This window comes from Fukomys damarensis, unplaced genomic scaffold, assembly GCF_012274545.1.
Source record: "Fukomys damarensis isolate Sample0158 unplaced genomic scaffold, DMR_v1.0_HiC HiC_scaffold_33, whole genome shotgun sequence".
Taxonomy (NCBI): Eukaryota; Metazoa; Chordata; class Mammalia; order Rodentia; family Bathyergidae; genus Fukomys; species Fukomys damarensis.
Window position 1 is genome coordinate 48,263,501 of NW_022900945.1, and position 13,148 is coordinate 48,276,648.

The window sequence follows — 13,148 nt, forward strand, 5'->3', positions numbered from 1 at the left end:
CTTCCAAGGATTCAAAGAATAACAAATTTGGTTCTTACCCTTTGAAAATTTAAGATGGAAGGGTAAGAGGAGGGGATTAACAAATAAATTTAGAATGGGACAGCAAGACAGGGGAGAAGAATCAGGTGGGGACAAGGGGTTTCCCATGTACAGCTGTGGATGTGTATTAAGGGATAATCTCTGGTACCTACTGTGTGTGTGTGTGTGTGTGTGTGTGTGCACGTGTGTGTGTGTCTACCTTCCCTTCCCCATGCCCCACATGGCCTGTGACTCTGCAGGCACAGCCATCGTGTATGCAAGGGAAGGGAATTATTCTGGTTAAGAAACCACAGAGAAAGAAAACCAGTACCAGCTTGCATAGCTATCATGCGATTGCTGAGGATGTCACATGAGGAAGAAAGCTGTAGTCCATCATTGTACCATCCCTGCCTCTGAAGTGTTTCAGAGATCACACAATACATTTTGTAAATAAAGATGTAATTCAAAGAAGCATATATAACCGTTAATTACAGTGAACTTAAGCTAAGATAAAGCAGTGTACTCACCACTTGCGCAGAAGTGCATAAGCTCATGAATGGCAGCTAAACGTTTGGTGCTGCTCCAAGGTGGGGGCAGAGGGAATCGAAGGAGTTCCCACAGTGGCAACTTGGACTGCATCTCCTGCTCAATTTGAACGGGGTCAAAATTCTTTTGGTCCTGACACGAAAGAGCCACATGACAGAAGACATTAAAGTAAGCTGTCCAGTGCCTTATGTATATGAAGGAGGCTAAACTTGATAGTTTCACTTTCATTATTTGGGAAGGGGTGGTGGTAGGGAATCAGTGATAACTGAGGAAGACCAATTTGGTATTTTCCTGAAGGCCAAAAAAGCCAGTTCTCACTTTGCCAGAAGTTCCTGGTGCACAGAACAGACTGACCCTTCATTTGTCGTGACAAACTGCTAGGGCCTCATGCCGACTCATCTTTCCCTTTGGAGACCCCTTTCCTGCCTCCACCATTTTCTCGTATCAGCAGCCAGTTAAAGCCAAAGCAATAAAGTTTTCATGCAAGTTTACCGTCAGTGGTTAATTAGATCTCTATCAGTAGTCAGGGCTTCTTTGGTGACGTGATTTCATCCTTATCCATCTCCACTTTCTGAGGTCTCACATTGTAAACAGGTACCCATTTTGTACGTCACAGCTCGTAATGGTTGGTAGAGCTGCCTAACTGACATGCCTCCCACTGCGGAAGTACAGGTACCCTTTCTTACGTCAGTGTCCCTTAGGGCCACCTGATTACCTTTAGCGTGGACTTCTTGTAGGCATGTGCGTCGTGGTAGTTCAGTAGGAGAGGGCCCTTGGGTGCCGCTTTGCTTTCTCTCTCCTCTTCAGGTAGGAATACTTCACGGAGGTTCTATTTAAATCGAAATGATAGTGGCTTAAAGGGAGAATATATGTTTTTTCAAGGCACAAAATCTCCTGCCCTTGCTTGCCACCTGACCTTTTTCTCCTTCTCTGAGAGGCAGAGCGAGGGCAGGATGGACACAATGTGAGCTGCGATCCTGTGGTCTAACCCGTCTTCTCTGGGCGGTGGCTCCACCAAACTGGGGGGGACGAGATCTTCTTCGGTTGCCACAACCTATGGAGAAAAGCAGTGGGGAGGAGTTGGTGCGATGGTCAGCTCTTTACTGATAGTCATGAGGTACACTGTGCTTAGTGCGAAGGCTGTTCCTGTGGTTAAGATACCAGTGGCGACGAAGTACCGGTGATGACAAAAATGAAAGGAAAAATGTTTGCAATGCATGTATTAAAGTACATATAACTCTAATACTTACATTAAAAATAGATAACACAGAATAAAAATAGTAAATAATAAACCTTGCTCTGGGAGAAGTAAAAATGACAATTAAAAAAAATTTTATTCTTTTTTTTTTTTTTTTAAAAGCACCAAACACAGTGCTCGTGCAACTTTGGATTTAATAAAAGTTTACTGAGTGCCTAGCACATGTCAGGTGCCATGTAGGGCATCTTTATGCAGTAAGTCATTTGAGCCTCTGGGCAATCTTTTTGGGGAGATATTAGTTTCCATTTTGTAGAGGAAAAAAAAATCTAGAGTGAAATTACATGACTGGTGCAACTGAGTGGAGAAGGTGGGGTTCAGGCCACGTCATCAGTCTTTTTTCAAGAATAGAAAAGTTGATGGCATAAGGAGCCCAGTAGTGGTTAACAGTCTTCTTCAAGTAAGGAAAGTGAAGTCGAGAAAGATCAAGTGCTCTGTTCAATTTTACATGGTACATAAGTAAATGAGGTTGAAACATAATCAAGAGAGGTGCCTATGTTACAGATCTTCCCTTTAAGTCATGACTTTGTATCCTTCAACTGGGTTTCTCAGCCTTAGAAGTACTGACATTTTGGACCAGATGCTCTTCTCTGACGGAGGCCTGTCCTGTCCGCTGTGGGGTGTTTAGCAGTGTCCTTGGTCTCTGCACACTGGGTGCCACCAGTACCCTTCTGCTATGACAACCAACCTCTAGACATTGCCAAATGCTCCATGGGAGGCGAAGAAGCTCCTCTGGAGAACCACTACTGTAGAAAGACAAAACAGCCCTATGCTCTTTGTTTTTTATAAAGCCCTACTTTCAAAAATGTCACCCACTGTTTCCAATTTCCTCTCTTCCACCATCTGATGGATCCACTTCTGTCATCAAAGACCAGTCAAAGCTGCTCCGGCTCTGAAATGTTAACTCTAATGTTCCACCCTGTAAATGCCATCTCATCACCCCTGTACTTTACTATTTCATCCCCTTCCTCTCAAGCCTTTACTCATTCTACATGTTTCTGCTGGGAGCTTTCTGTGCATCACACACTGAGCTCATCAGTGGTCCAATTTGGTATCTGGAGCACAGAGGATGGTTAGTAATGTTTGAGCTGTGAGTTGACTTGAATAAAACAACACTATGGTAAGCATAATGACACTGCAAATTGCAGGGCTTTTGAGCCCTTACAAATCTATTGACATAATGAAACTTCGGTCTTTCAAAAACCTTGTGGGTTAATTAAAAGCAAATACGAATGTGCCTGGTTAGAAAACTATGGCAATCAGTAAACAGCACACTATACTGGGGATAAGAGAGATGATGGAGCCTGAAAAGAACTTCAAAATGAACATTTTGTATTCTGAGAAAGTGAAATAAATGTGCTATACCCATGAACTAAAAACAAGAATAGGCAATGCCAAAAATAAATTAGGGAACTTACAAATCAGAAATGTTGCTAAAACAAAACTTCAATAGCATGTTAGACTGTACTGGAGAAAGACACTATAGGAAGTTAAGCTGGAGTCCCAAAGAGATGAAACTGAAAGAAAGTTTAAAGGAAAGGAGGAAAACTGAAGTGGAGATATCCGTCCAATAATTAGAGTAAATAGATAGGAAAAATAATATTTGAAGACATTGAAGAAGATTTTCTTAAAATCGCTCATTAATTTAACAAACGTGTTCATTACCTACTATAGCTTAGTTATGCTTATCGTGTGCAGAGTGTATAGCAACGAGTACGACCATGTCAAGTTCTAACTTGCATGAAACTCACATTTTGATAGGGGGAAGCCAGTGTGGACACATTAAAAAAAAAAACAAACAGCTGTTGAAAATAAAGCAAAGTGATTTGACAGACAGCTCTGCTTATGGGCTGTGCAACTTCTTTGAGTCAGGTGGTCAGAGAAGGCTTATGTGAGGGAAGCCATGCCCCTGGGAGACTGGATCACAAGGACCCTCCACAGACATGAAGATGAAAAGTAAACTACCAAGGGAGAGAAGTTGGAGCAAAAAGTTCAAAAGAAAAAAGAAGAATTAAGTGATACAGTTGAGAAAAACAAAACAAAACAAAACAAAACAGAAGGCTGTATGGGGTACTCTACGAATTCTGAGAGTGACTGGGGAATAGTTTAAAATTCCTTCAGATCATAATGACATTTAGGACAAAACAAACAAAGCTATCCCTAGTGGTATGGTTTGGATGTGTTTTGCCTCCCAAAGGACAAAACTGGAGTTTGCTGGGGGCTTGGTTCTCAGTGTTGTGGTGTTGAGAAGGTGAGACTGTTTTTTGTTTTTTTTTGTTTTTTTTTTTTTTGGTGCCAGGGATTGAACTCCAGTTCTTGTGCTTGCAAGGCAGGCCACCAAACTGCTGAGCTAAATCCCCAGCCCTAGAAGGTGAGACTTTTACGAGGTGGACCCTAGATCGCTTCCCTTGAAGAAATGAAGGTAGTCTTATGGGAACTTGAGTTAGCTCTTATGAAAGAGTTGTTATAAAAAGAGCCAGTCTTTCCTGTCCCTCACTCTGGTTTCCTGACTTACTGTGTGGTTGTTCTCTCTCACATGGGCTACAGCTACGATGCCATCCACTGTGATGTGACCCATTTAAGAAAGCCCTCACCAGAGACTACACGAATGGGCTGCCTAATTTTGGACTTTTTTTTTGCCTCCAAAGTGGTGAGCTAAATAAACCTCTTGTCTTCATCAGTGTAACTGGCTTTAGGCATTTTGTTCCAGAAACAGGAAATTGACTAATATACTTAGATATAGTCTTGTTGTTTGGAATATATTTTCAGTGGGATAAAGTACATTCTGTACACAACTTAACGGAAAAAAGGCTTCTGATTTTGGCTCACAGTCTGAGAAGTTTCAGTCCATGGTCAGCTGTCTCCATGATAGAAGCATGGGAAAAAGACACGGTAGACCAAAGTTGCTCTCTTCACGGTGGCCAGGAGAAAGGGTGAAAATGGGGGAAAGTCAAGAGAGAGAGAGACAGACCCCTCAAAAGAACATCCCTCCCTCCCCTTACTGGTGCACTCCCTCCAATTAGGCCCCATTTCCTAAAAGTACATTCTCCTCAGTGGATTAGTTCACTCATGATTATAGCAGCTCCATGATCCAGTCACCTCCTTAATGAACAAGATTAACTGGCATACATATTATCAATTATAAAGAGAAACCCTTAAGGGCTACAAAGGAAACCTTGATATCAGACCTACATTAGAATTCTCCTTACTAGTGATACTGGAAGGAAGAGAAAAGCCAAGGAATGCTGTCATGATACTTGTCCATGCATAATGACTAGGTTTAAAAATCATTCCGGCTACTTCCTATTTGAAAAAGCTACTAAACATTTTTTATGCTCCCATTTTCTTATCTGGAAAGTGGGGGATAAAAATAGCTCTTGCTATTAGGATTGTTTTGAAGATTAAGTGAGTGTATATATTGAAAGTACATAGAGTCAGTCCCTGGTGTCTGTAAGGGCCATTTATATGCTGGTAGTATGAATAATAAGTTCTTTAAAATATACATAGAACATTCACAAAATTGACTATCTAAATGAGGTCTCACAGGAAGACCAAGGAAATTTTAACTTACAGACTAGGTTTACTGGCATTATAAAGCAATAAAATTAGCATCACCAATAGATAGTAGAAATTCAGTTAGTGAGTAAAATAAGTGAAAAGGGATTCAGAACTGAATACACTGAGAGAATTACAAAGAAACACTCCACAGGAAATGTAAGCTTTAAGTAAACCAAAAACAATGCAGATAAATGAAGTACACTTTTTTTTTTTTTTTTTTTTTTTTGGTACCAGGGATTGAACTCGGGTCCTTGCGCTTGCAAGGCAGGCCACTGAACCACTGAGCTAAATCCCCATCCCAAAGTACACTTTGAATTAAACTGAAATGTAACATAAACCCAAAGAAAGTAGACAGAAATAATAAAGAAAAATAAATAAAAAATGAAAAGGCTGGCCAGTGAAACTGTTATTTTTTTGAAAAGACCAATTTAGTACATACCCTGTTGGCAACCACGACCAAGGCAAGAGAGGCCATAGATAAATAGCATCAGTCACAAGAAAGGGAACGTAACCAGGTGTTGTATTACTGATTCGATTAGTCTCCAATTTGTGCAGGGAGACTGGAACAACGAATTTCCCTGCGGTCCTGGCTTGTGTCGTGACACTTCTTTTCTTTGACTTCCGTATCTTTTTTGCCCCTTTCTTTGGGACATCGCTGTCCCTTTCCCCACCAGGTATTTGATCAGGCAATTCATAGGTCACCTTTTGTTACATCACCATCACATCACTACCATTTAGGTGAATAATATAAAAAGCCTTGTATTATCTTGAAAATCCAAATGAAATGAGTGTATTTATACCCATGAAAAAAGTTGGCCTTACAAGTAGCAAAACCTAATTTAATCTTTAAGCACAAAAAAAATGTTAAAGAGAGCTAAAGACTCTTGTTTTTGTTGCTGTTGTTGTTGTTGTTTTGGTAACAGGGATCAAACTGGGGTCCTTGTGCCTGTGAGGGAGGTTGCAGAACCACTGAGCTAAATCCCCAGCAATAGTTAAAGATTCTTAATCACCCTATCTACCTGTCCATGTCCTCTTCCTCTTTGCTTCAAACAACACTAGACAGCGATCATTTTAACGATATGTTCTACCAAAACTTGGAGGAATATAAATGAACTTTTCTACATTTATCTAAAATGTGATAATCTCTATGCATGAGAATGTATTCAGGTATTATGAGTATAATTTTAAAATAGTTTTAAAAAATGAAAGCAAAGAGATTAAGCGACTTTCTTAGAGCCTCAGGTCTACTCACTTGTTCTAAGATACAGTGCAGTATCAGGGGCACAGAAATGAATTCCTCTGGAATTGGATTCAGCAGATCATTGTAATATCTCATGTCTACTTCAGTTGTGATGATGAAAGTCTCTATAAAATACAGAAGACAACATTGCCAAATGAAGACGTGTTCTCCATTTCTTCCACCAGAATTTCATGCAGAGTTACGAACTGTGACTGTGCACTGAATAGTGTCGCAGCTGTAGATGGGGGAGAGTGGAAGGCAGCATGGAAGGCCATCCTTATCCCAGCTCCGGACACCAATGCTCCAGCAGCCAACTCAATACGTGCCTGGTGGTGCAATCTGTGGCTCTTCAGACTGTGCTTTCTTCTTTCCAGGCCCCGGAACAACTTGTGGAGCCTAAAAGAATAGTAATGAAAGAGACACACACAACTGAGATGTACCCATTGGAGAGGTGCTGATGCTGGTGTGATTAGATCCAACAGAATTCTGACTATACTTCTGTTCACACTTACAGAATCATTTTCTAGTATCAGGATTGAAGAAAAAGGGTTTTATGTGTAGGAGGCAGAAAGCTAGGGGTGTAGGTGTTTTTTTTTGTTTTGTTTTGTTTTTTCTAACACTGCCCAGTAAGCAATTGCTGGGAAGACGATGGGGTGATGGTACACAGAGAGTAAAGATTTTCTTTCCTGGATGATGCCGGACAATGCCATTCTCCCACAGCAGCCTTTCAGTGGTTCTCTATTGCATTCAGGATAAAACCCACCAAACTTGTTCACTCAACACCAGAGAACATTCCTGATCTGCCTCCTGCCTGCACATCCTTAAAATTGTTACTCTCCCTTTTGCACTGGGAGCCTGAGAACACTAGCTTCCTTCCCCATCGTCCTGGCTGGTGCCATGACAGTTACTTTGATCACCATGCTTATGCTTATCTCTGACCCTTTTGTGAGAATATCAGCAGTCCCTTTTGTCCATCATGTTTTCTACTAGTCAGTTCAAACAGAGCCTTTACCATGTCACTGACTGTAGTAATATTTTTCTGACTTCTCTCTCTGAACCCTCCATCTCCTCCAAGCAGGTGAGGTACCATTTTTTACTGCTTCTCTTGCAGTCAGAGCTGTGTGCCTCAGAGCATTCATCATGCTATACTGAAACTGTTGACTAACCTCCTCTTAAAGAGGTTCCTTTGGTGAGGAGAAGAAGGAAGGTGTCGTCACTACGTGTTGTCGGTATCTTGCACCAGTCTAATCACATAGTATATGCTAAATAAAAATGATGATTGCTTTTTCACAACCCTCTGCTTTGTTAGACAGTTGAGAAGAATCAGAAAGACCCTACCATAAAGCCCACTGCTGGGGGCCTTTCCCTAGTTTATACCCTCATGGATTTAATTTCAGCAGGCAGTTTTACCTCAATACAAGTACTCATATAATATTTTTATTTTGTGCTTTATAAGTGTAAAAATTAAGTCATTCAGTTCATCATTTTGCCCATTAAGAACATTCAAGCCCATACCTACCTCAGAAATTGCTATGGTTTCTAAGAGAGCTTTCTCATTAACCACTTGTGGGACATTAAAAAGCTGCGTGCTTTCCAGATAATGTTGGTGCTGCCTTTTCCAATCCAGGGTGTCATACATCAGGCAAGCAACGTTTTCAAAAATAATGGTGCCCAATTTCAGCTACAGGTGAGAGAATTAATGACAACCGGATATTAGTTCCAGAGTAGTGGAAATAGATCCACGATTTGTGTCTCCCTTATCAGCTAAGCTTGTCAAATGTTTATTGGACAGAGAATCCTTGAATCCCCGAACAACTGGATTCCAGCTGTGGTGCCCAAGTCTTCCCCCATGAACCTTGCTTACCATTCTTGTTCATCCCAGAGCACACGGTTCTCTTTGCAGACATGATGGCTGCCTAATATCGAAAACGGCTAATCAATGTTTTAACCAAGTGGAAAACATCCTACCGTTAGTTTCCGCAGCATGGCCTATATTTTTTACATCTCAATTCCTAAAACATATTGGGTAATTTTGACATCCTCAGCCAAAGACAAACAACAGATGATTTCTTGCCTGGCTATGCAGGAGCAGAACAGAGTCCTTCGCTGGGCATCAAGTGTCATCTGCTCGGGAACACTACAGAATATGTGCAATCAACATTTCTTTCTTCTTTCCCTGCTTCCCTTTTCCTTTTGCCTCTGCTACAGTTAGGGAAAGATGCTAGGGGAATCCATTAGACTCCTGCTTCTACAATACTCATGAGTTTTATGAGCTGACAGGCAAGCACAGATCAGACGCTTTTATAACTTGAGCTTTCATTTCCAGAAGTAGGAAAACGCTGTGATTGCTGGGTCTGTCTGCTCAAAAGGAAAGAAGGATTAAATCGGCCCATCTGACGTCTGAGTGGTAGAGGGAAGGTGGAATGAGGGGGCTTCTTGCCTAGTCCAGGGAAGTGCACAGCTTCTCCTGCTCTGGTCCAGGGAAGCGCACAGCTCTGCCCATCATGATGCACCTGTCCATCCGCTTCAGATGCTCATGTTAATGCTGGCTGTTTCTCAGTTAAGCTTCAACCTGGCATTTTCTTTTTGCCTAAATTCTGGAATAGAAATGCATTTCTAGGTGATGTAGCAAAGCTTTTGTTCGATGTTTAGCTTAACTTAGTTAATTCATTTTTAAACCAAACAGCAAGGGATACACTAAAGGCCAGCAAATTATTTCAGCAACCCGGGTTTAACTTGAGTTGTTGCAGATGGCTTAGGTGAGCAGTTAGCACGTCTTGATGGGCATTTGTTTGATGTAAAGCTTTCATTACCTTGGTAAATCAGGTATACAGCTTGCTTGTGTGCAGCCAAAAGCTGAAAGTGCTTTTCATCTGTGAAGGAGGAAGGACTCCTTGGCTGGATTTTACTTTGGACACAAGGCCATTATCAATTTACAGATAAAGCTGAGTGTATGAACATCATGTATTTGGTCTGTTTCCACTGAACATAGATTTGTCATTATTTGTTCGCTAGGTAATCTTAAATTTAAAATGAAAGTTGATCCTCAGTATTCAATTCAATGGCTATGAAGGCTCTCTTTCCCCATCGTCCTCAAGTGTGGCTCCTTTACTCACAAATTCGCTTGGGCTCTAAAAGTTTACTTCAGCTGGGCTCAGACCAAAGCCCTGGCGTAAAAATGATGCTCATTACTCACTTGCAAATGAGCTGGTAGGAGATCAGTAGGATCAGCTGGTCAGTGCAGCGCTGACTCTCTAGAGAGCTGAATACTTTCAGATGACAGTTGCCTTCATGGCCAAATAGACATGCTGAACATTAATCATCTAGGCCTGAAGTCAGTGTTCTAGCATACCTCATATTTCAACTGAGCTAGTAATACATTTTCAACATAAAATACTTTTTCTCAACTTGAATCACCATTTAAATTCTTCTGTATTTTGAAAAAACAATTACCACCACGTCTTTCATTACAATGGAATGATTAATCTAATGAGTAGGAAACTGCGGACACTGGAGTACTAAACAGGATGCCAGAGATGATGCCAAGTCTTCTGAAGTCACAACTGTCTGCTATGGTGTTTGCCTTTATGCCCCAGTGATGCCCCAGAATGTACTTTATTTTGGGTTGAGCACATTTGATCTTTTTTCAGCATGTGCTAGAGAGTAAAGAAAGTGCACAAAAGAAAGCTTTTGCCGGCTCTCTGAATTCCCTACATTTCCCAGCATCTCATTTCTTCCTTTTTGAATGAACAGGAGACTTAGGAGTATGCTTCACAGAACCTAGCACCGGGATGTACAGCCTCTTAGTTACTGTTTCTTTGTTTCATGGCTTTAACATTTCTTCTCTGCAAGCCCCTCAATAGCAGGGGCCAGTGAATGTTCTCAGGAAGTGTCTGTCAGCTGTTGGGCCAGGGTCAAGGAATCTAATAAAGGTAGAGCGTGTTGGTCAAGTATATTTAAAAATAAGATTTTTGGCAATAAAAGCAAGAGATTAGAAAGGCAATGTTTGAACTGACAAAGGGGAAGGGAGAGAGGGAGAGACAGAGAGACAGAGAGACAGAGACAGAAGGAGAGAGAATATGAAATTTCACCATTTCCTCAGTCAATATCTATTGAGATGCTATTACTGATTCAGCATTGTTGGGGCATGAAACAAAGCCCCGTGTTACTAAATAAAATAATCACTATTATTTATCTTCATCTGCCGCATCTTATCTTTACCGTTCATGCATACACTATGAGCTACAGAATCAGAACCATTACTGCACTTTTATATAGGCAGTGCTCGCGGAGTATCTGTGGTAGGAATGGACTAGGTAAACGGACCGCACTTGTGAAGGTACTGACCAACATCTCGCCGTCTGACCAGTCATGTGGGAGATCAGCCGCTCTGACCACATATTCCAGTCGAGCAACGTCGAAGAGATTTGTTTCCGGTTTCTCATTATTCAGGATCGGGTCCAAATATTTCCAGAAAAATTCAAGTTCTTTTATGGCATTCTCTATCTTCAAGTTTTCAGCTTCTTTGTCTAAGAATAGCGATATGTTTTACTGCAAAATGAGAGTATTGCATATGTTCCGACTTTAACTAGACACAGAGAGTCGCATGCATTGAGAAATACTTGTCCCATAACATAAAAAGGGCAAATAAAAACAATGATATAATCACTATATGCTGCAAACATGTGCTAATAAAATAAAGATATAATTTTAAAAAGTTCTTGAAGGTGAACAATAGAACTAGGAAATCAAACACATTATTTCTAAAGCTGATATTAAATGTGACTTTATCGTACCACTTCCTTTTATTGTTGAGGCCCAGAATGATCATGAAAAGGCCATACAGTTTGGAAGCTAAAGATAATGAAGATTTCTAGCACTCTTAGGCTGCATTTATATAGGGCCAGTCTTTCTGCCAAATGACTTTTTGATCATATTTGTGTCTGCTACATAACTGATTTTAAAAAGTTCTTGATTTACTTCTTCTCACAATGCTAAAACCACACTGGATCAATGATTTATGCTTCTGTTAACTTTTGGTCATATTAAAATAGCACTGCCTTCGTTGGGCATTTGCAATCTGACTGTAAAGTAATGACAAATACTTAAGAATTTATTCTTACTATATCTAGAATTAAATAGTATGCTATGATACCAAGATATTATTCTATTCTAAAGGCTATTTTGTATTAATTTATTTTTAAATTAAATGTTATTATAGAGAGTGTTTTTCATACTTATCCCACATTTTCTCATTAGCTTCACCAGTAAATTATTGAATAAAACTACCATTTGAGATACTCAAGAATAGTTTGGGTGTGAATCTCAATTCTTTTACCTAATAGCTGCTTCTAGTCTGAGAGTCATTTTTAGAAAAATGGAAATAATAAAGCATATTTGCTAGGCTCATCATGAAAACTAAGTGAGTCTATGTATTTAAAGCTTAAAGCTACAAATCTAGTCCTAAGACGTATGCCCAATAAACGATAGCTATTATTGTCATCAAGGGTAGTGATTTCTAATTTTGAAGAGCACTTGGAAAAACAATGTAGTGTTACAGAAATTGGGACATGGTTACAAGAGACTATGCAAATATTATTAATAAATAGCAATAAAAGCAATGCATAAGGGAAGAAGAGCTGAGACTTTTGGAAACACAGGTTTGCATGAAATCTCAGTTCTGTTACCTTTCCCATAGAGGGAGTCTAGCACACTTCCCTGAGATGCAGATCCCCAGGGCTTCAAATGACTGAATGGTAGTGTGACTGGAATTTCATTCCACAACTTTCGAGTCCACGACCAACAAGATAAAGTGTCCCCTTCAGTTTACCACAACAAGCTAGTAACAAGCAGGGCAAGACTCCCAGGCTACGATGTCACTTGGGCCATTGGTGACTTTTGCAAGAACTGATTCATTCATTCACCAGTAATCTACGCAGCCCACACTTTGTGTATAAGAAGTTACAAAAGTTCACGGGAAATGTAGTTGGACAACCAACTCTTCTGACGTGCGTCCTAGATTTTCTGTGGCTACACAGGGGTATAAACACAGAGGATGACTTTAATTTACAAGATGTATGACTCTTGGCTGATACGAGCAGAATAAATAGCAAAGCAGAGTCTTGAAAGGATTTAATGATGTATGCTTTATATGGCTATGTCTTGGACAGCAGATTGCATTTGTACTTTAAGGATTGTGGGTAACATTGAAGGAATCAGTTAGTTGTATAGCAGCCTGCATACCTTCTGGCTGAAGAGAAACTTCCTGCTGCTGGCTAACTGCTGCCAGGTGTGTCTGCAGAGGATCATAATTCTCTGAAGATATTTTAATCACACTGGTTATGGGAATTCCAAGCTCAGTCATAATGGCTAGTAGCTGAGGATTTTTGAAGCCCACAACAATAATGTAATGTTGGGCACCATCATCCGGCTCATCATCTGTTCAGAATACCATAAAGAAGAGTTGCCGTAATTGTAAAAGAGAACAGGTTATGCCCAGCCAGTCCAATGGCTATATACATTACACATGCA

At 40.4% G+C, this 13,148-nt stretch overlaps 1 protein-coding gene across 3 annotated transcripts in view; it reads right to left on the bottom strand.

The window, feature by feature from the left end:
- The window catches only part of Spag17 (sperm associated antigen 17), a 195,771-nt gene that overhangs the window by 106,307 nt on the left and 76,316 nt on the right, over window positions 1-13,148 (bottom strand). For 2 of the 3 annotated variants that reach the window (XM_010631186.2, XM_010631185.3), the window contains exons 6-13: window positions 12,861-13,055; window positions 10,965-11,146; window positions 8,137-8,298; window positions 6,944-7,013; window positions 6,630-6,742; window positions 1,481-1,618; window positions 1,280-1,393; window positions 546-696 (exon numbers count right to left, since the gene is read on the bottom strand). In XM_010631186.2, the coding sequence (XP_010629488.1) occupies window positions 546-696; window positions 1,280-1,393; window positions 1,481-1,618; window positions 6,630-6,742; window positions 6,944-7,013; window positions 8,137-8,298; window positions 10,965-11,146; window positions 12,861-13,055 (1,125 nt within the window). The remainder of the gene's footprint in view (window positions 1-545; window positions 697-1,279; window positions 1,394-1,480; window positions 1,619-6,629; window positions 6,743-6,943; window positions 7,014-8,136; window positions 8,299-10,964; window positions 11,147-12,860; window positions 13,056-13,148) is intronic. The other variant, XM_033758259.1, reaches the window with a different exon arrangement.